This window comes from Rhincodon typus, chromosome 21, assembly GCF_021869965.1.
Source record: "Rhincodon typus isolate 14 chromosome 21, sRhiTyp1.1, whole genome shotgun sequence".
Lineage (NCBI taxonomy): Eukaryota > Metazoa > Chordata > Chondrichthyes > Orectolobiformes > Rhincodontidae > Rhincodon > Rhincodon typus.
In genome coordinates this window covers 3,549,939-3,570,064 of record NC_063352.1, presented here as the reverse complement: position 1 = coordinate 3,570,064, position 20,126 = coordinate 3,549,939, and the positions used below count along the sequence as shown (strand labels likewise).

Here is a 20,126-nt window from a genome sequence, read left to right as displayed (position 1 = left end):
TTGTTAATCCTTAATAGCTATGTTCCATGACAATCTGCAATTGCATGGCAACTCTAACATTGTTAAACATAGCCTTCAAAATTGCTAATACCCAAGTCTGCCGTTCTGCTTAGCTGGTGAACAGTGCACAAAATTTAGATTAATAAAAGCAAAGCAGTACAAATACAGGAAATCTAAAATAAAAACAGAAAACCTGGAGAAACTTAGCACATCTGGCAGCATCTGTAGAGGGAGAAAAACCGTTAATGTTGAGTCCAACATGACTTTTCCTCAGAACTGGTACAGAAAATTTGTTGTTTGAAAAAGTGAATTAAAATAGGCAATATAATTGACAAAACCAAAATTTATTATGTACAAAACATTGCACAATAAATATCAATATAAAAATATCAAACGACAAACATTTTCAAATAATGTTTCAATGTGTAGTTGCCAATGCATATGCAATTTGACTGTGTCTGACTGAACTATTTGATAGACCAAAGTTGGCCAGCTTGAAATAGGTTGATTGGAACAACTTAATTTAAGAAGATAAATGAAGAACTGGACATTGTGAAAAATAAGACCACAGATACTTAACATTTAAATTTAGAAGATAACTTAGTAAGTATCACCTGTTACTGTTACAACCAGTCAAATTACAGTTTTTATTGCAGGAAAATAAACAAGTAAACTGACTGATTATAAAAAGAAACAGGTAACTCAAGTAACAATACAGCCTAAGACACGAAAGGAATAATAGGCATATGACCAGACTCCATGCATCTGCTTCCAGCATGAAAGCTAGCAGTACAAATGCTCATGCTGTTCCAAGGCTGGTCTCATTACCAGTAGTTAGGCAAAGTTCAGATCTTCTAAATAAAACTACATTTACCAAATTAAGAAAAGAAACAAAACAACAAAAAAAATAACAGGGCGCCAGGCAGCAAATTCCTTTGTTGGACACTTTAACATACAATGACTTTAAAGTCGAGATAAACCAAAGGTGACTTAAAGGTAACCAAACTGCAGGCTGTTACATAACACACTGTTAAAGAAATAGTCAGCTGTAATCAGTGTCCACCTCGGAGAACAAAGTGGTCTTCAAAATTTCTTCCACCTGATCTTCCAGGTTCAGGCAAGTCATCTGGGAAAAAAAAATCTGCACTTAATAAAACTGAAAGAGGAAAGACAAGAGGAAAAAATAATCAAAAATGTCACAAGCCGTACAAGTTTAACCAATGGTTGAGAATTAAATATATAATTATTCATGGGAACTCTTTACCAATTAACAATGCATTAATACAATCAGAAAATTGTTTTAATGAAATACATTTTTGAAGCTTAAGTTATTAAATATTCAAATATGGGTTTTTGGCTTTATTTTAACTACATATATTTGCAACAAAATGGGACACATTGTCAAGTTTAAGAATTAAGTTGTACAGCATAGATATTTTGTGCTGTGTGAATCATTTCCAGCTCCACCCAGTTCAGTTTTAAATGTCCTACCTAGGCTACGTTTCTCATTTGGTTGCTTTAAAGACATTTTCTTTATATTAGGCATAGATGCACCTTTAATCAGAGCTTTAACTCCATCCTCTTTGCTCTCATTTACAAAGTGAGCTAGGATTCCATATAGCAGAGGCCTATAAGCAGAAGATAAATTTTAATTTGCATTTAAAAATTGTATTTGTCACAAGACAGTTTTTACATTAATAATTTAAAAAAATTGCAGCATTCAAAACAGACATACTGTGCCACAACACAGTTGAGTTCAACAAAATGTTTTACTCTTCACATAATTACACTGTATCCATAAAGAACTCGATCAGAGACATCCTGTATAACAAATCAGGAATGTGAAAATACACTGTAAAAATGAGCTCCGGTGTTCATAAGCAGTCCTTTAAATCTGAAAATTTTAAGAGGATTCAATGTCTGCTTTATACAAAATCTTCCAAAATGTTTGATATCAATTAAATAACATTTCTGCCAAAAAGTGTGTAAACAACACAGGCCATCTTTTGAACAGACTTAAAATGGCCAAAAATGAACTCTTTGTTCAATACTTTTGTGTAAAAGTTAATATAGATTAAACTAAATGCTGTCATGTATTAATTTCATTTTACAGCTTTCAAATTACAATAAATTCCACACAGCAAAATAAATGGGGATGACACATTTCAAAATACTTCACTTTGGTAGCATCTAGTCTTTTATCCCTTGCCCAGGTACCAATATATAAGCATTTCTAGATAACTTTGAAATTATGTTTTACAATATTTGAACACTGAAATAAAAACCAAGAAATAAAACATACAAATCACTGCTATTAACAGTAATAAAAAGGATAGGATTTACTTACACTGTTTTTGTGCTTGAATCTTCAATTACATTTAACTCATTCACTAGAAACTGTCTGTCTAAAGGTATCTCAGGTTGACCAGCTTCTGTGTGAAAAAAAGTGACACTATTTAATGCAAGTCCTCATCTAAGCAGTTCATGCAAGTCCAGATAATTAAACATAAAAATATAATAACAGCAGTAGGCCATTTGGACCTTCAACCCTGCCCCACATTCAATATCTTGGCTGATCTGCCTCAGGGTTCAACTCATCTTTTGTTCACATCTGGAATCAATGGGAATCAGGGAGCAAGCTGTCCACTTGTTGGGAGTCATACCTGGCACATAGGAAGATGGTTGTGGTTGCTGGAGGTCAGTCAACTCAGCTCCAGGACATCTCTGCAGGAGTAGTGTCCTAGGTCCAACCATCTTCAGGTGCTTTATCAATGACCTTCCCTCCATCTTAACATCATAAATAGGGATGCTCACCAGTGATTGCACAATGTTCAACACCATTTGTATCCTCAGATAATAAAGTAGTCCATGTTCAAATGCAACAAAATTTGGACAATATCTAAGCTTGGGCTGACAAGTGGCAAGAAACATTTGTGCCACACAAATACCAGGCAATGACTATCACCACAAAGATACAATCTTACTATTGCTCCTTCAATGATCTTACTGAATCCCCCACAATCAACATCCTGAGAGGTTACCAGTGACCAGAAACTGAACTGGACTCACCATATAATACGGTGACTATAAAAACAAGTCAGAGGCTAGGAATTCTGTGGCAAGTAACTCACCTCCTGACTCCCCAGAGACTGTCCACCATCTACAAGGCACAAGTCAGGAGTGTGATGGAATACTTCCCACTTGTCCAGAAGAGTGAAGCTCCAGCGACATTCAAGAAGCTTGAAGCATGAAACGTCCCCATCATAATACAAGTACTGGTGTGTCCAGGTGCATACAAAAGGCAAAAGAATCGCAGAAGAATCAATACTCAATCGCTCAGCATAAACTGAAAGACCACAGATCATCTTATCAGAGTTCAAATGTTTTTGAAACAAAGAATGCAACAAGATTTAAAAAGGACCTGAGGGGCAACTTTTTCATGCAGAGGGTGGTGCGTGTATGGAATGAACTGTCAGAGGAAGTGGTGAAGACAGGTACAATTACAACATTTAAAAGGCATCTGGATGGGTATACAAATAGGAAGGGTTTAGAGGGATACGGGCCAAATGCTGGTAGATGGGACTAGATCAGATTGGGATGTCTTATTGGCATGGACCAGTTGGACTGAAGGGTCTGTTTCCATGCTGTATGACTCTATTACTCTATGACCATCCTGGACAAAGTAGTCCACCGCATCCACAAACATATCCAATCCCTCCACCACTGATGCTCAGTAGCAGCAGCGTGCACTATCTACAACGCTACAGAAATTCATCAAAGATCCTTAGACAATGCCTTTCAAATCACTTCCATCCAGAAGGACAAGAGCAGCAGAAACATGGAAACACCACCACCTGCAAGATCCGAAGGCACTCACCATCCTGACCAAGACATATATCACTGTTCCTTCACTGTTGCTGGGTCAAATCCTGCAATTCCTCCTTAAGAACATTGTGGGTCAACATGCAAAGTGTGGACTGCAGCAGTTCATGAAGGCAGCTCATCACCACTTTCTCAAAGGCAACTGGGGACAGGCAATAAGTGATGGCCCAACCAGTAATGCCCACGTCCCATGGTGAATAAACTTTTAAAAATCCTCCTCCACCTCAACTCCCCGTCATTGCAAAAATCTTCCTCCTCTTTAATACTTTCAGTGATCTAGCCTCCATGACTTTCTGGGTTGGAAATTTCCAAACATTCATTTCTCCTTGGGAAAAGGCTTGGATATTCTCAGCAGTTGAAAATGCTCTTCTTTAAAACATACTCCAGTAGCTCATAGGTAAAATATTAATGAAACATCACATCAAAGCTACGATTGCCTTATTATTCATTAACATTCAATTTCTTGAATGTGCTTTTTATCCCTCCCCTGCAAGTTATGATACTGAAGAACCTTTTTCTGACACAAATACAATTTAAACCAAGTGGTTAGATTTCTAATATTAAAGTATAATGCTTACACCAACTTTTCTGGGATGAGCTTGTCAAACTTAGACATGAAATCAGATGCAGGAATCAGCTTGATGTTGAGAGATAAAACCCATGAGGATCATGATGTACAACTAACCTGTGCCTGTTGCTTTTGATGCAGACAGCACACCCAAGCAGAAGGGCCAGAAAAACAGAGAGATTTGCAATGCCTAAAGTCTGTTCTCATCTCTTATAGGAGAGGTGAATCTTAATTGCAGCAGGTGCTCAGAGATGGAATCTATACGCAGTGAGACAGACACTGGACATGGGTGACCTGCAGCTAGGGCAGGGAAAGGGGGAGGAGAGTTGTCAACTTCCCAGGTGACACCCAACATCAGTTCTGCTCCAGGAGACTTGGATGAGATAGGATAAAGAAAGGGTTGTGCACACAAATACTTATTATATTGGCAGACCTGTCAGAAAACCTGAAGTTACTAACCAGGAGCATAGAGACATCTGATATCAATACTGCACACTTTCAGAAAAAGTTGTAGTCTATTATTTCCAGAGTGGCCAATTACATTATCTCGCTGTCAGACACAAAGGTAATGCAGTGATAAATCTCAGATACCTTTGCAATAAAATCAGAAGCCATCCAAATTCTCAGCGCTGCAATGAAACCTCAGATTGAAGCAATGCAGACTCAGCCTGTTGTCATGAATGTTCAAGCTGTTACCAAAATGGTTGCTGATCCCACTGTTCATAGAAGCTTTCAGGATCTAGGGACAATCCAACAATTTATCCTCCAATATATTGCTGGGATTGTAAAAACACCACTTGGCAGACTGGCTGTAGCATCTTTGAGTATTAATCTGCTGTTTTCTTGGGAGATATATGCTGACATCCTACTATTACCCCTCTATCAGTGCCCTTGTTGACACCGTCAGCCAACCAGCCTAGACAGCTGCTAACTATGTTTGTGTTGCCATAAGACCATATGATAAAGAGCAGAATTAGGCCATTTGGCTCATTGAGTCTGCTCCATCATTTGATCATGAATGATAGGAGCAGCTGCAGTCTAGAACTGGATCTCCTAGGCTCAGAGTTGCATGAGGTTGAGCCTTCTTCAGCCATGCTGGAGTTACTGGAGTAGCAAGTAGTAGGAGCTCCAGACAAGGAAGAGTATGCAGAAGATAGGCATGAAGAGTATGCACAAGAGTGATCAGTTGATTTTTGCCAGCAATATTGGATTGTTTATAATTGACAAAGTTGGTTTAGTAAGTTTGCTTTGCAATGCCTTTTATTTCGGCATTGTGGCCAATATGGTGCAATAATACCTAGTGCCAGAGGGAAAGTGTCACTTGCACCCACTTTTTGGCCACAAAATTCGGTTGCAATGTGTCTGCACTTTGGGAACTATAGATGCTTTTTCATATCCAAATGACAACAGTGCCACATACATATGCACTTCTTATACTGGAGAGACTAGATGTTATTTTGGTGAGATTATCAATGCAGATGTTCAGAGCTGGAAGCATGCAGAACAGGCAGATTGAGACATCAGTCAATGTGTAACACTGACATGACTCTAAGCTATGACTTTTTCCAACTGGATCCTCCAGCCAACATGCTCTCTTGAGCTCACGCAGCTGAATAGGTATTCAGCAGTAGGAAGGATTCTTCCAGTGCTACTTAAAACAATCTTCAATGACTTTCAGGTTAATTGCTGAATAAGTGTTCTAATGGCTGTTGTGTTCGAACTGTTTGCAGATATTTTCTAATCAACTAGTTCAGAGATATTACCTCTGGAGGATGTGGAACTTTAACCCAGGCCTCTTGGTTCGGAGGTAGTAACAGTATCACAGTACACAAGAACCCTTTTGGAGGTTTGTACTGTTACTTAAAGTTGGTGATGTCTCCAGGGAACGGTGTGACACGCAGTGAAGACCTTAGCTCTGATTCAAGGATTCTGCTAACACCAGACGTCACAATTGTGGGTGCTCTAGATTTTATTCCCATTGCAGCATGACTGAAAGAATGACCTGCTTGGAAACGGAAAATGGGAAATAGGGGTCTCTGCAAGATCCAAGCTTCAGGCCATAGACACAAGCTCACTGTCACTGTCAACTGACATATTAGTCTCAGGATGCACTGTAACACACTGCAATGAGACCTGCATGCAGCTCTTTGACACAGATTGTGAGAAGCCAATTCTGTCAAGTCAGGTAGATGTGCCAGGGGCTTTACTCAGTCAGGATATCCTGACTGTTGATTACTTCTGAAGTTGAAATTGATTTTTAGGTTCAAAGTATGCCTGGCCTAGATGGTAATTATTGCCCAAGATAGTTACCCCAAAATGGTGGTGATGAGCTGCCTAAATGAACAACAGTTTAGAAGTTCAATACAACTTATGAGACAACTTCAGAGGACATTTTAAAGGCAATCATATTGGTGTGGACGAGAGTCATATTTAGACAAGAAAGGAAAGCAGGTTCCCTTTGCTAAAGGATGTGATGAACCCGTTAAGTTTCTTCTTTGCAAAAAACGAAAGCACATAGCTTCAAGGTCAATTTTATTGTTATTTTATTATGAGATTTTAAAATAAAAGTTTAAAATTTTAATTCAAATTCAAACTGCCAGGTGAGATTTTAACTTATTTCAGATCTATTCAGTCTAGTCTCTGGGATTACTAGTGTAGTAACATAATCACTATACTACTGAAAAAAAAACTTGACAGAATTTACCAAAATAATTCCTCTTAGGCGAAAGCTAAGCCTAAAATTGGTCATCACAGAGCTGCCTCCTGCTAGATAACAGAAACTAGCATCACTTCGGAGTCCCCAAACATTTGCCTTCATATATTATACAGCAAGACTTAAAGAACAGGAATTAAATAAGTACATGGATTTGAATATACAGGTGGATCTCTGCAAATCCATTTTAACAAGATGGCCACCAAACAAGAAGTTACTAGTTGTCAAGTTTACTGGCAAGCCAAATATTTGTTTTAAGTTGAGGTAACATATTATAAAAAGATTCAAGACAGTTTCCAGTCAGAATGTTTTCCAATTATGTACAGACTGATCAAGGAAAGGCTCTTAAGATGTTTGGGTAAAGTAATAAAAACACTCCCATAACTGTGCTGTCAGCATTCAAAGACAGCAAGCAGGATAACAGCATAAATCACCTTATATGTTACAATTTTTTCTTGACGGTGCTGACTCATGTTAGGTTACAGTTCCATAGCTACTGGCAGTCCAGCAGCATTTCACCGAAGTGAAAATATTGTGGATGCTGGAAATCTGAAATAAAAACAGAAAAAGTTGGAGAAACTCTGCAGGTCTGGCAGTATCTTTGGGACAGAAACAGTTAACATTTCGAATTTGCTATGACTCCTCATTGGAACAGATATACAACATATTAGACTCAAAAACTTAATTCTATTTCTCTCCCCACAGATGCTGCAAGATCTGCTGAGATTCTCCAGCATTTTCTTTTTATTTTTAAAATGCATATTCTATAAAGTGGATAACTACTGGGCACTTGGAAGCTTGAAAAACTGGTGTAGTGAATGGAACCAGGTGGACCTCGTTGACTATGAGGTCCTTGACTGGGGTTGTTAACCTGGGCCAATCAGGAAAACCCTGGCTGACCAACATTAACAGATTTAGAATCTTGTGATTGGTTGGCTCGCCGAGCTGGTTCATTGTTTCACAGGACACCCATCGGATCACCCATCTCTGGCCTAATAACTGAAGTGGTGATGTAGAGACTAGAAAGTACAGCCCTTCCGTTGATCCAACCAAAACTATGGTTACGCTATGTGGACGACACCTTCGTCATTATTAAAACAGACCAAACTAGAGGAGACACACGAAGTAATAAACAACACCGTCACTGGAATCAGATTCACCAAAGAGGAGAAGAACAAACAACTCCCATTCCTGGACGTCATGGTGGATCGCAGGACAATTGGGGAATTCCTAACAAAGGTACACAGGAAAGCCACACGCACTGACCAAATACTGAATTTCGACAGCAACCACCCTAATACACACAAACCAAGTTGCATGAGAACGTTATTTAAAAGGGCAACAACACATTGCAGCAGCACAGAGCTACACCAAGAAAAGGAGTACCTCTTCCAGGTATTTAAAGACAACGGATACCCGAAAAACTGCGTCAGAAGATGCCTATTACACGAACGACACCAGGAAGATACTATACGCCCTTACACACTCATCACGCTACCTTACATGAGGAACACATCTGAACTGACCATAAGACTCCTACGATCACTGGGCATCAGAGTAGCACACAAACCCACATCAACCCTTCGCCAACTGCTCACCCAAACCAAAGACCCACTATGGACAGGACCAATGTCAAATACAAGATTCCCTGCAGAGGCTGTGACAAACACTGCATTGGACAAACAGGAAGGAAATTAACCACAAGGGTACACAAACATCAACTGGCAACAAAAAGAACGACCAATACTCACTCATCTCTATCCACATGGATAAGGAGAACCACCAATTCGATTGGGACAACACCAGGATCCTGGGACAAGCAAAACAGAGACAAACACGGGAATTCCTAGAAGCCTGGTACTCCACTAAGAAAGCCATCAATAAACACATAGAGCTCGACCCCATATACAGTCCACTGCGAAGGAAAACCGGAAGTGAGGTAATCCAGCCCAACGGACACCAGAGTTCAAATAACAGGCAGGAAAACACAACAGCGCTTCATCGGAGGCTGCACTGATGATGTTACCCAGCAGGGTAATGAAACATCTGCGGAACAACGAACCAGCTCGGTGAGCCAACCAACCACAACATCCACAACCCGAGCTACAAATCTACTCTAAAACCTTAGAGATTTAGAATCACCTCAGTTCAGGGTACTGACTCTGAGCTAGCTGGCCACAGCCAGTGTACTCTGCACAATAAAGGGTGACTTGGTGACAGGATACTGGCCTCTGTGCACTTATTTCAGTGGTGATGGGAGAAAGCAATATTTGCCTGAAGAACATTCGCTTGCAACAGTCATCTTGGGGTAAGGGTAAGTATTTCTGGCATCATGCCTTTATTTGGAAAGCTGGATTCGTTTGATCCTGCTGTCAAAGACTGGGCCCAGTATATCGAAAGATTGCAATATTTTTTCCAGGCAAATGACACTGGGGTAGATGAAAAGCAGAAGTAATCCTATATAACACAGTGTGGAGCTGGAGGAACACAGCAGGCCAAGCAGCATCAGAGAAGCAGGAAAGCTGACGTTTCGGGTTGGGACCCTTCTTTAGAAATGGTAGTAATCCTTCTGACAGCTTGCAGACCTGCAGCATTTTTGGTTATAAGGGGCTAAACTTTCCCGGGGCACCAGACACTAAAATATTCCAAGAATTGACGGAGGTGGTTAAGGAATATTACGGCCCCATAACACCTCTAATCCTGAGATGATATCAGTTTTATTTGGCTGTTAGAGAACTGGGGGAATCCATTTCGAGATTTTTGATGAGGTTAAGAGGCATGTGATTTTGGGTTAAACCTGAATGAGGTGCTGAGAGACTGTTTGGTATGTGGAATTAAAGATTTAACCATGCAGAAGTGCCTACTAGCTGAAGCCCAACTGGACTCAAACAGGCACTACAACTAGATTGGTCATTAGAAAATGCAGCATGTGGAGCATGGGAACTAAAGGGCATCCCAACAGAACTGGACACTCTCACCTGTCCAACTGAACTTGGGGTACACCACTAGAGCGTAGGCAATCGCAGAGCCTCACGCAGGCATATCCTGAGCAGAACGACCACAGGCAGGCCAACAGCAGAACCCCACAACAAAGCTCAGTCTCGGCCAAGTGGCTAAAAAGTTCTTCAGGATCTAGGCCAGCAAGCCATTGTAGTTGCAGCTGGTATGCAGACTCGAAACAGCAAAGCAGTTTTACAAGACCTAATTTGAATAAGAAAACCTCTAGGCTGGTAGAGTGCACACCCTGGAAAGTCCCCCTACATGTGGGTTGGAACAATTAAATTACTTAGCGACATCCAAATTGGAACCGATTAAAATAACTGTTTCATTAAATGGTCACATAGTTCCCATGGAGATTGATACCGGTGCAGTTGTATCTGTGGTTGTAGAACTTGTCTTTAACAAGGTTCACCCAGGTCTCCAACCCTAAAGTTTGTGCAAGACCTCAGCCAGACAGAGAATATTTCCTGGGGAACAGTTACAAATTAAGGATATGACTTCGGTTCTGTTCTCTTATGAGAAGCAGTTCGCCCAGGTACCACTCATTGTGGCATGAGGATCGGGCCCAAGACCAATGGGGCAAAATTGATTGAGAAAGATTCACCTAGATTGGCTCAACATTTTTCGTTTAGAAAATGGCTGCCTCAGTGAAGTCCTAGTGAAATACCCAGGAGTTTTTCAGGAAGGGCTTGGGACTATCAAAGGGACCAAACCACGTTACATGTCGACCAGGAAGCATTTCCATGATTTTGCAAGGCCCGCTTGGTGGAAATCAGGAGGCTGGAGAGCGAGGGAATTATCAAACCAGTGCAGTTTGCGGAATGGGCAGCATCAGTAGTCCCAATTGTGAAGCTTGATTGCTCAGTTTGCCTTTGTGGGGATGTAATGCTAATGGTAAGTCACTTCTCACAGCTGGATTAACACCCAATACCTCGCATTGAGGGCCTGTATACCAAGTTAGGTTGGGGGGGGGCGGGGGGAGGTGGGGGGCTGCTGTCCTTTACAAAGCTGGACACGAGCCATCCCTACCTGCAATTGCAACTGGATGAGGAGTCCCAGAAGTACGCCACAATTAACACCCATAAGGGTTTATACCAATATACAAGACTGCCGATTGGGGTATCAGACCATGGAAAAAAATTTACAAGGGCTACCCCAGGTTGCCATTTATCTGGATGACGTGCTAATAACCAGGAAGACCAAAAAAGAGCACTTGGAGAAATTGGACATCGTGCTTAAATGTTTCTCCAAGGTGGACTTACACCTTAGAACGGAAAAATGTGTATTCCAGGTGCCCCAAGTGACTTACTTGGGTTACAGAGTCGACAAAACCAGATTACACCCATTGGAAGATAAAGAGGGTGATCAAAGCAGCCCCGCCTCCCACGTTTGTACCAGAGCTTAGGTCTTTCCTTGGGTTAGTGAATTTTACAAATTTGTGCATCACCTGGCCTCCATCTTGGCACCCTTACACCTGCTATTGAAAAGGGTCAGCCTTGGAAATGGTCGCATAGCCAAGTAGCCTTTAGAAAAGTGAAAAAGCAGCTATCGTTATCTAAGATGTTGGCCCAGTATAATCCGACGCAAGAGGCAGTGCTGACATGTGATGCCTCCCCGTACAGTAGTAGTGTTGGCTAATGCGGTGGCCCAACGGAAAGGAATGCCCAATAGCCTATGCTTCCCAGACTTTGGCTAATGCTGAACACAAATATGCCCAGATAAGAGAAGGTAGGTTTGGCAGTCATCTTTGGTGTGAGCAACTTCCACCAGTACCTTTTAAGGATGGGAATTTGTCACAGTAACAGATCACAAACCTCTGCTAGTGTTACTGAAGGAAGACAAGGCGATACCACTCATAGCTTCCGGTAGAGTTCAGCGGTGGGCCCTTTATTCCCAGGGCATATAAGTACAAGCTACAACACTGTCCAGGAAGCCAAGAGGCCTTTGCAAATGCCCTGAGCCACCTCCCATCGGTAGATATTGCACTGGTGGTGCCTCCCTGGAGGAGTCCATTCTGGTTTTAAACTTCTTTGCGGTCACCACTGACAATATCCGACTTCGGATACAAAAAGATCCTTTCCTAGCAAAACTAAAATAGCTGGTCGTACTGGCGGAGATAGAAGGGCCTTCGCAACAAGGACTGGAACCTTTCTGAATCCGGCAAGACCAGATCACCGTATAGAACGGAATATTACTTTGGGGAGCAAGCGTGATTATCCTGAGTAAAGGTTGCCACCAGATACTGGCTGAGCTCCACCAGAGTCATCCAGGGGCTTCCAAGATGAAGATGCTAGCAAGAGGTTATGTCTGGTGGCCAGGGTTGGATGCCAACATAGCTGCGTGGTGGGGCAACGTCCAGCGTTCCAACAAGGACAAAAATTGCCACCAGTGGCAGCCCCACATTCATGGACAAAAACAAAGTTGCTGGAAAGGCTCAGCAGGTCTGGCAGCATCTGTGAAGGAAAAAACAGAGTTAACGTTTTGGCTCTGGTGACCCTTCTTCAGAACTGACAGTGGCTGGGAAAATGTCAGTTTATATGCAGAAAATAGGGAGGGGAATGGGGTAGGGAGTAAACGATGGGATAGAGCCTACCTAAAGAGAGAGAGGAAAGAAGAGCAGTTGGATAGACAGAGGTGATAACGATCAGGCTGGGAGGGGAATAATTGTTAATGGGGACTATAGTGACTAAAAACAGTTGGTGTGCGATGGCAGGCCATGTGGTAACAAGGCCTGGTATGTGGGGTAGGGGGTCGGGACATGGGAGAGTCTAGTTCCTAGAATTGTTGAACTCGATATGGAGTTCGCAGGGCTGCAGAGTCGCCAAGCGGAAAATGAGATGTTATTCTTCTGGCTTGCGTTGAGGTTCGCTGGAACACTGCAGCAAGCTAGACACAGGGATGTTGGCCAGGGAACAGGGTGGTGCGTTAAAGTGGCAGGCAACAGGTAGTTCAGGGTCTTTTTTGCGAAAAAGACCACATTCATGGAAATGGGTAGGTAAACCTGGAGTCGGTTGCATGTCGATTATGCCGGTTCTTTCATGGGCTCAACATTCCTGGTAAATGTGGACGCCCATTCAAAGTGGTTGGTCGTGCATAAAATCTGCTTGGCAAACTCAGGGATGACAAATGATAAGCTGTGAGCGTTGTTCGAAATACACAGACTCCCAGAAGTATTGGTCACAGACAATGGACGTCATTTACTAGCACGAAATTTGAGCATTTCCTGAAGTTGAATGGCATTCAGCACATAAAGACAGCTCCATACCATCCATTGTCCAATAGTCTAGCGGGAAGAGCAATCCAAATGTTGAAAGTAAGCTTAAAGAAGCAGCCTACAGCATCACTTGATATCAAACTGTGCTGGTTCCTGTTTGAATATAGGACCACCACACACGCAACAAGGATAGCTTCTGCAGAGATGCAGATGGGGAGAAGACGCCGCACCAAGTTAAACCTGATATTTCCAGACCTGGCGGGAGTATGAAACTGCAGCAGGAATGCCAACGCCGGCCACATGCCTCCTCTAAATGAGAGAGACAATTTAATTCAGGGGATGAAGTTTGGTTTCGGAACCATGGAAATGGCCTCGTATGGGTACGAGGCGAGGTTGACGCGAGGTCAGGTCCCGTGACTTACAAAGTTCAGGTAGGTGATATAGTCCTGAACAAACATGTTTATCACCTGAAAGCTGTCACCTCTCAAACGGGGCAGGAACATACCTGGCCCCTCAGAACAGCCAGAAGGCCCGTCAGAAACCATAGGTTCTTCCCCTTCATCTAGTGTCAAGAAAACCTCAGTCCAAGCTGGATGCAGCCTCGATACCGTTACTGCTGGAAGAGGAGAAGGAAGCTCTCCTGAGATGCTCTGGATGCAAGAGATGGGCTACGGTCCAGTACATGTAGCCCGCAGCAGAGTCCGAATTATAGGAACCAGACCTGGGGTGAAAACATTGCAGGAAAAGCAATGAGAAGGAGCAGGCCTCCATTCCAGGAATTGGTGGGTGGGTGGCTGGGTGAGGGTTGGTAATGTAATGGGTGGAACCAGATGGACCTTGTTGACTAACAGGTCCTTGATTGGCCCAGGTTAACAACACCAATCAGGAATGCCCTTGCTGACCAATATTAAGAGATTTAGAATCTCCTCAGTTCAGGGGACTGACTCTGAACTAGATGACCACAGACAGCGTACCCTGCACAAGTAAATAAAGGGTGAGATAACACAGCGTGGTTCTGGAGGAACACAGCAGGTCAGGCAGTATCAGAGGAGCAGGAAGGCTGACATTTCGGGTCTTCCTGCTCCTCTGATGCTGCCTGACCTGCTGTGTTCCTCCAGCTCCACACTGTCTTATCTCTGACTCCAGCATCGGCAGTTCTTACTATTTCTAAATAAAGGGTGACTTGGTGACGGGATACCGTCTGTGCAGTTATTTAAACTGGGTAGCTTGATTTGAGCTCCATCACTCATTTGTAGCTAAAACTGCATGACATGAATCTAATGAATTTACAGTAGCAGGAAATTGAACATTAATGTAAATTAAGACTAATAATGTAGTGCTGGAGAATGAACTGCATTGTTTTAATTATAAGCTAATTTGCAGCCTTTCAAGCTGCAAAGTGTGATTGATTGGATCAATTTAATATACAAGTTGCTACAAACTACAAGTTTAAAAAGTACATTTTTTTTTGTACTTTCATCATTCAACACAATGTACGTACCTGCTGTCAGCACTGATGCTGTGTACTTGTATTTATTAAACTCAAGATATTCACGGATAAGTTCATTAATTAGAAGATTTTCGTGGGAAAGTGGCGGCCGTGGCTCACTCTGATCATCAAGCGCACTAAAAACCTCAGCTCGAATTCTAGCTTTCAGTTGGCCTAGTACTCCTCTCTTTTCCAAGGTCTCTTTCAGAACTATAAACCAAAAAGGAGGAATTTTTGAAAAATACATTCTAAACGCTTACAGATTCATCAGGTAACATAATTAGTGGCCTGCAGATGCATTCATGACCTTTTACGAAAATTAAAGCAGTAAAGAGAATTCATTAAAACATACCAACTTTCCTTTTGATTGACAAATTTAAATTTAAACCATTTTACCCAATAGTCAGGCAAAAGCAAAGCTCTGTTAGAATTTGGGTATTCAGGTCAGCAACAGAACAGTTGAGTCTGGTCTTTATACATTTCTTATCATGCACCTCCAACTAACAGCCTACTCTCAGTCTGCATAACTAGCCAAGCACTGACAAAAATGAACAAGTTCATGAAGAAACTGGTACAGCGCGCTTAGGTTCATGCAGAGGACTCTTGTGGCATTGTGGCAGTATCCCTACCTCTGAGCTAAAAGGCCCAGATTCAAGTCACACCTATACCAAAGGTGTGTCATAAAATGTCTGAACAGAATGATTAAAATTATCTACTCAGACCAATGTGAAAGTTATGGGTGACAGCAACTGATCCATCATTGGAAACATGAAAGGCCCAATACATGATGGAGACACATTCACTTTTGGAATCTGCATGTGAAGCAGGAAAATTACAACAGACAACAAAACTGATACTGGCTGAAGCCTCTAACTAAAAATCTGGTTTTGGACATTTTAAGTTTTTTGATAAAATGGGATATTGATTAAATTAGTAATTTAGAGAGGAAAAAATACACTCTGTGACGTGGACTTTCCATTTCCTCAGCACAAGCGTGAACTGGTGTTAAGTCACCCAGGATCTCCAGGCATCCAGAAGCAGTGGTTTGTACTGTGAAACTAACAGTGACCAGGAAAAATCTGATAATTGTGGGTGGCCAGATTTCAACAGCACATCCTATGCGAAGCACAGAATCACTTGTAGCAATTTCTAGTTCTCAGCATTTAACTGTGCATATGGAAAACTGAAATGCTGAGTCAGTTTTAGAAAAACAATACTGAACATCAAGTTGTCCTTCACTGTTAGTACTATATACATACTCAAATGAAGGCAAAATACTGCAGATTTTGGAAATCTGAAACAAACATAGAAATTGCTGGAGAAACTCAGAAGTTCTGGCAGCACCTGTGGACAAAAAAAAAGAGTTAATATTTTGATTCCAGTGACCCTTCCTCAGAACTGACAACAGGTGGGAAAAAAGTGCTATTTACGCTGATGACTGCGGGTAGGGGGGTAAAGGAGGATAGGTGGAGATGGCAACCAGAGAGAGACAAAAAAATTAGACAGACAAAGGGATTGTTGATAGCAAGCCATGGAAAAAGAAATGTTAGATAAGAGGTAATGGGAATGGTGAGTGGCTGAAAGTGGGCTTGTTGTGCTACAAACAATCTATGTCAGAACAGGACCAAAAAGACAAGGTTCAAGAACCTTCTGGCACAGAGATAGAATATAGAACACAGAACAGTACAGGCCCTTCGGCCCATGGTGTTGTGCCGAACTTTTACCCTAAACCTAAGGTCTATCTAACCTCCACCCCTACCTGTGATAACTGTTATAACATGTCTGAAGAGGATGATTAAAACAAATATTGAAAAGTTAATCCCAGTTTATTATATGCATATAAATAAGTATTGCTGATTAGGTATCAAAAAGGGGATTTATGCACGGAAGCAAAGGAATGAGATGCTACCCAGGTCATGGTGAAAGAGGAAATTCAGTAGCTAGGAGTAGCTCATGTTAAATGTGGAAGGGATATTGGATAGACCATCTGTACTTAAAGTTGACAAGGCACCAGATCAGACAAGATGCATCTAAGGATAATAATGCAAACCCAGACTGCAAATTGCACAGGCACTAGTAAATAATTTTCAATCTTTTGTGATTCAGTGGTGGTGACGGGGGATTGGAGATTTGCAAACATTTACATCCTTGTTCAAAGAAAAGGGTGTAAAGATAAGACCATTAGACCTAGGAGCATTGAATGGCAGAGCAGGTTCAATCAGATCATGGCTGATGTGATAATCCTTAAATTCACTTTGCTGCCTTTTCTCATAACTCTCAATTCCCTTACTGTTAAAAATCTGTCCATCTCAGAATAATCTCAATGTCTTGGACTCTACAGCTCTCTGCGGATAAGCCAGAACCACACCAGTCTGTTTACCTGCGGTGGTGGGGAAATAATTGGAAAAAATTGGGATAAACTTAAGTAACATAAACAAATACAGGTTAATTAAAGGGAGCTAGCATGATTTTCTTAATAGAAAATCATGTTTAACTAAATTGTTGGAGTTTGTCTAAGAGGTAACAGTAAGGGTTAATGAAGGCAACATCATTGATGTGGTTTATGGGGACTCCCAGAAGGCATTTGATTTAGTGCCACAATGCTTCAATTGAACCTGCCACTACAACTAACACAGGCAGTGCATTCCAGACATAACCCATTAGCTGAGTGAAAATTTTTTCTCACATTCATTGCTTCATGTTGAGCTAGAGACTTAAAATCCCATTATGACAGCCAGAATTTAAATTTAAAAATAAATCTGTAATTAAAAACTATTCTCAGTAATAATGAATCTGATACCAGCATTGTTATAAAAACCCATCTGGTTCATTAATGACCTTTAGAGAAGGAAATCTGCCTCTTGTTGTTGCCTGTTGATCAGTTGGGGAATCAAGGATTATGGGGAAAATGCAGGAAAGTGGAGGTGAAGAACGGTGGATCAACCATGATCTTACGGAATGGTGGAGCAGGCTCGAGGGGCCAAATTGTCTACTCCTGTTCCTATTTCTTGGTCTTATAGATATGCGCTCTCATCTCCCATCTAAACCTGGATCTCGCTCGCGCTCTCATACACATCAAGAGTAGTTTTACCTGTACTGGATTCACTACCATTATGACCTTTCTCTCTCTCCCCCTCTCCATGGCTGCTTGTTTTTTTCCAATAGTCACAAGAATGGAGTTTGCTCTCTAAGCCACTTACCATCTTGATATGGAAATATATCTCTGTTCCTTCACTCACTCTTTGCTTCTCTTATTTCCTTTATCACTCATTTGAACTTGGTGTTTAGCCTAGTTGTCAATTCTATTTTATACCTGACATCTGTCGTAAGCACACATTTTCTTCATAGTGTTAATTTGTACTTCTTTGGTCATCCAGGAAGCTCTGGATTTGTTTGTCCTACCTTTCCTTTTCATGAGAATATACTTTGATTGTGTTGGATCCAACTGTTCTTCAGAGGTAGCCCACTGATTAGGTACCATTTCTCCTGCTAACCTTCGACTCCAGTTTGTTCAGCTCTGATCTGTTCTTATCCTATTGAAATTTGCTTTCCCCCATTTAATTATTCCTACTGTGGAATGTTCTTTGTCCTTTTCTGCAGCCAGCCTAAACTGTATGACACAATGATCTGTCTCCTAGTTTGTTCTCCTACTGACACTTAATCTACATAACTCATCTCATTCCCAAGAACCACATTTAGAAATGCCTGCTTTCAAGTTGAACTAGAAATAAAATGCTGTAGAAAATCTCCTGGACACAATGTATGAAATCTTGTCTCTGTCTGCCCTTCACACTATTACTATCTAATCAACTCTCTAATCTTACCATACCATGCATTCACATACATGATCAATCTAGCAGCCAGATTATTTACACGATTAGTTCGGTAAATGGGAACTCAGTGATGATAATAAGGGATGAAGATAAGAAGAGGTGATGGCCTAGTATTGTCACTGGACTGTCAATCTGAAGACCCAGGTAATGTTCTGGGGACCCAGGTTTGAATCCTGCCATGGCAAATGGTGAAATTTGAATTCAATAAAAATCTGGAATCAACAGTCTAATGATGACAATGAATCCATTGCTAACTGTTGTTAAAAAAATCCCTATCTGGCTCACTAATGCCCTTTTGGGAAGGAAATCTGTCATCCTTAACTACTCTGGCCTACATGTGACTCCAGACCTACAGCAATGTGGTTGACTCTTCGCCCCTGTCCTATAAATGAATTTTAAAAAATGCAACTGAATTTCATGGGGAGATGATTAGATTCTATCTCGTTGGAGATAATCATTTCCTGGCAATTGTGGGGCAAATTCTCCAATCTCCAGCACTGTAACGCTTCCAAGATATTTGCACTTCTCTAATTCTGGCCTCCTGTGTCATTCCAACTTCTACCATTCCTCTGTTATCCTTTAAGATCTCAGCAAATTCCAACTCTTTGACCACACCTCCTGGTCAACTATCACGATATCATCTGATGGGGCTCAATATCAAACTTTGCTTCTGTGAATCACCTTAGAACACTTAACTACTTTACAGGTACTACATAAATGAAAGGTGTTGAAATACTGGTGGCGGTGGCTTCAGTGTCACAACCTGTGATGACCTGATTGGAGTTACAGTCATGGCTCACTCAGTCGTACTCTTGCCCATGGCAGAAGGTTCATGTCTCACTCTAGGCTCTCCATACAAAAATCAAAGCTGACACTTCAGTGTAGTATAGAGGGAGTGCTGCACTGTCTGGGGTGCCACCCTCTAGATGAGATGGTAAACTGAGGCCCCATGTGGACACAGAAGATTCCATGGCACCCATTTCAAAGGAGATCAGGAGAATTGCACCCCCAATGTCCTGTTCAAAATTTCACCCTCAATCAAAATCAGACCATTATCTGGATGGTTATCACATTGCTGTTTGTGGAATCTCACTGCACAAATTCAGATCACCACAGAGATTACTGCAGCCACTACTTCAAAAAAGTAACACCATTGGTACACAAGGTGCTTTTGGGTGGAAGGTGGAACATAGAAAGTAGGAGGAGCAGGCCACTTGGGCCTTCAAGTTCATTCAACATGATCATAACCAATCTTCTAACTTAATGTCACATTCCTGCCTTCTCCCCACACCCCTGGATGGCTTTCAAACCTAAACGAAATCTTTCTTCAGTATAGTTGAATCAGAGATAGTAGGAACTGCAGATGCTGGAGAATCCGAGACAACAAGGTGCAGGGCTGGATGAACACAGCAGGCCAAGCAGCATCA

At 41.6% G+C, this 20,126-nt stretch overlaps 1 protein-coding gene across 1 annotated transcript; it reads right to left on the bottom strand.

Moving 5' to 3' along the window:
• Window positions 1-325: 325 nt before the first annotated feature.
• cep20 (centrosomal protein 20) lies at window positions 326-18,347 on the bottom strand. Its single transcript, XM_020531399.2, has 5 exons — window positions 18,269-18,347; window positions 14,879-15,076; window positions 2,348-2,432; window positions 1,492-1,628; window positions 326-1,126 (listed from the first exon to the last, which is right to left on the bottom strand). Exons 1-5 carry the CDS (start codon window positions 18,345-18,347, stop codon window positions 1,053-1,055), a joined length of 573 nt encoding a protein of 190 aa, XP_020386988.2. The 3' UTR covers window positions 326-1,052.
• Window positions 18,348-20,126: the final 1,779 nt, after the last annotated feature.

Excerpts from the sequence above, each read along its gene's own strand:
- cep20 (XM_020531399.2), bottom strand. The coding sequence starts at position 18,347 with ATGGTACCTAATCAGTGGGCTACCTCTGAAGAACAGTTGGATCCAACA. Across the intron at positions 15,077-18,268 it reads TATTCTCATGAAAAGGAAAG|TTCTGAAAGAGACCTTGGAA; the intron begins GTAGGACAAACA and ends TTTGGTTTATAG. Across the intron at positions 2,433-14,878 it reads AGCATCAGTGCTGACAGCAG|AAGCTGGTCAACCTGAGATA; the intron begins GTACGTACATTG and ends TTTTTCACACAG.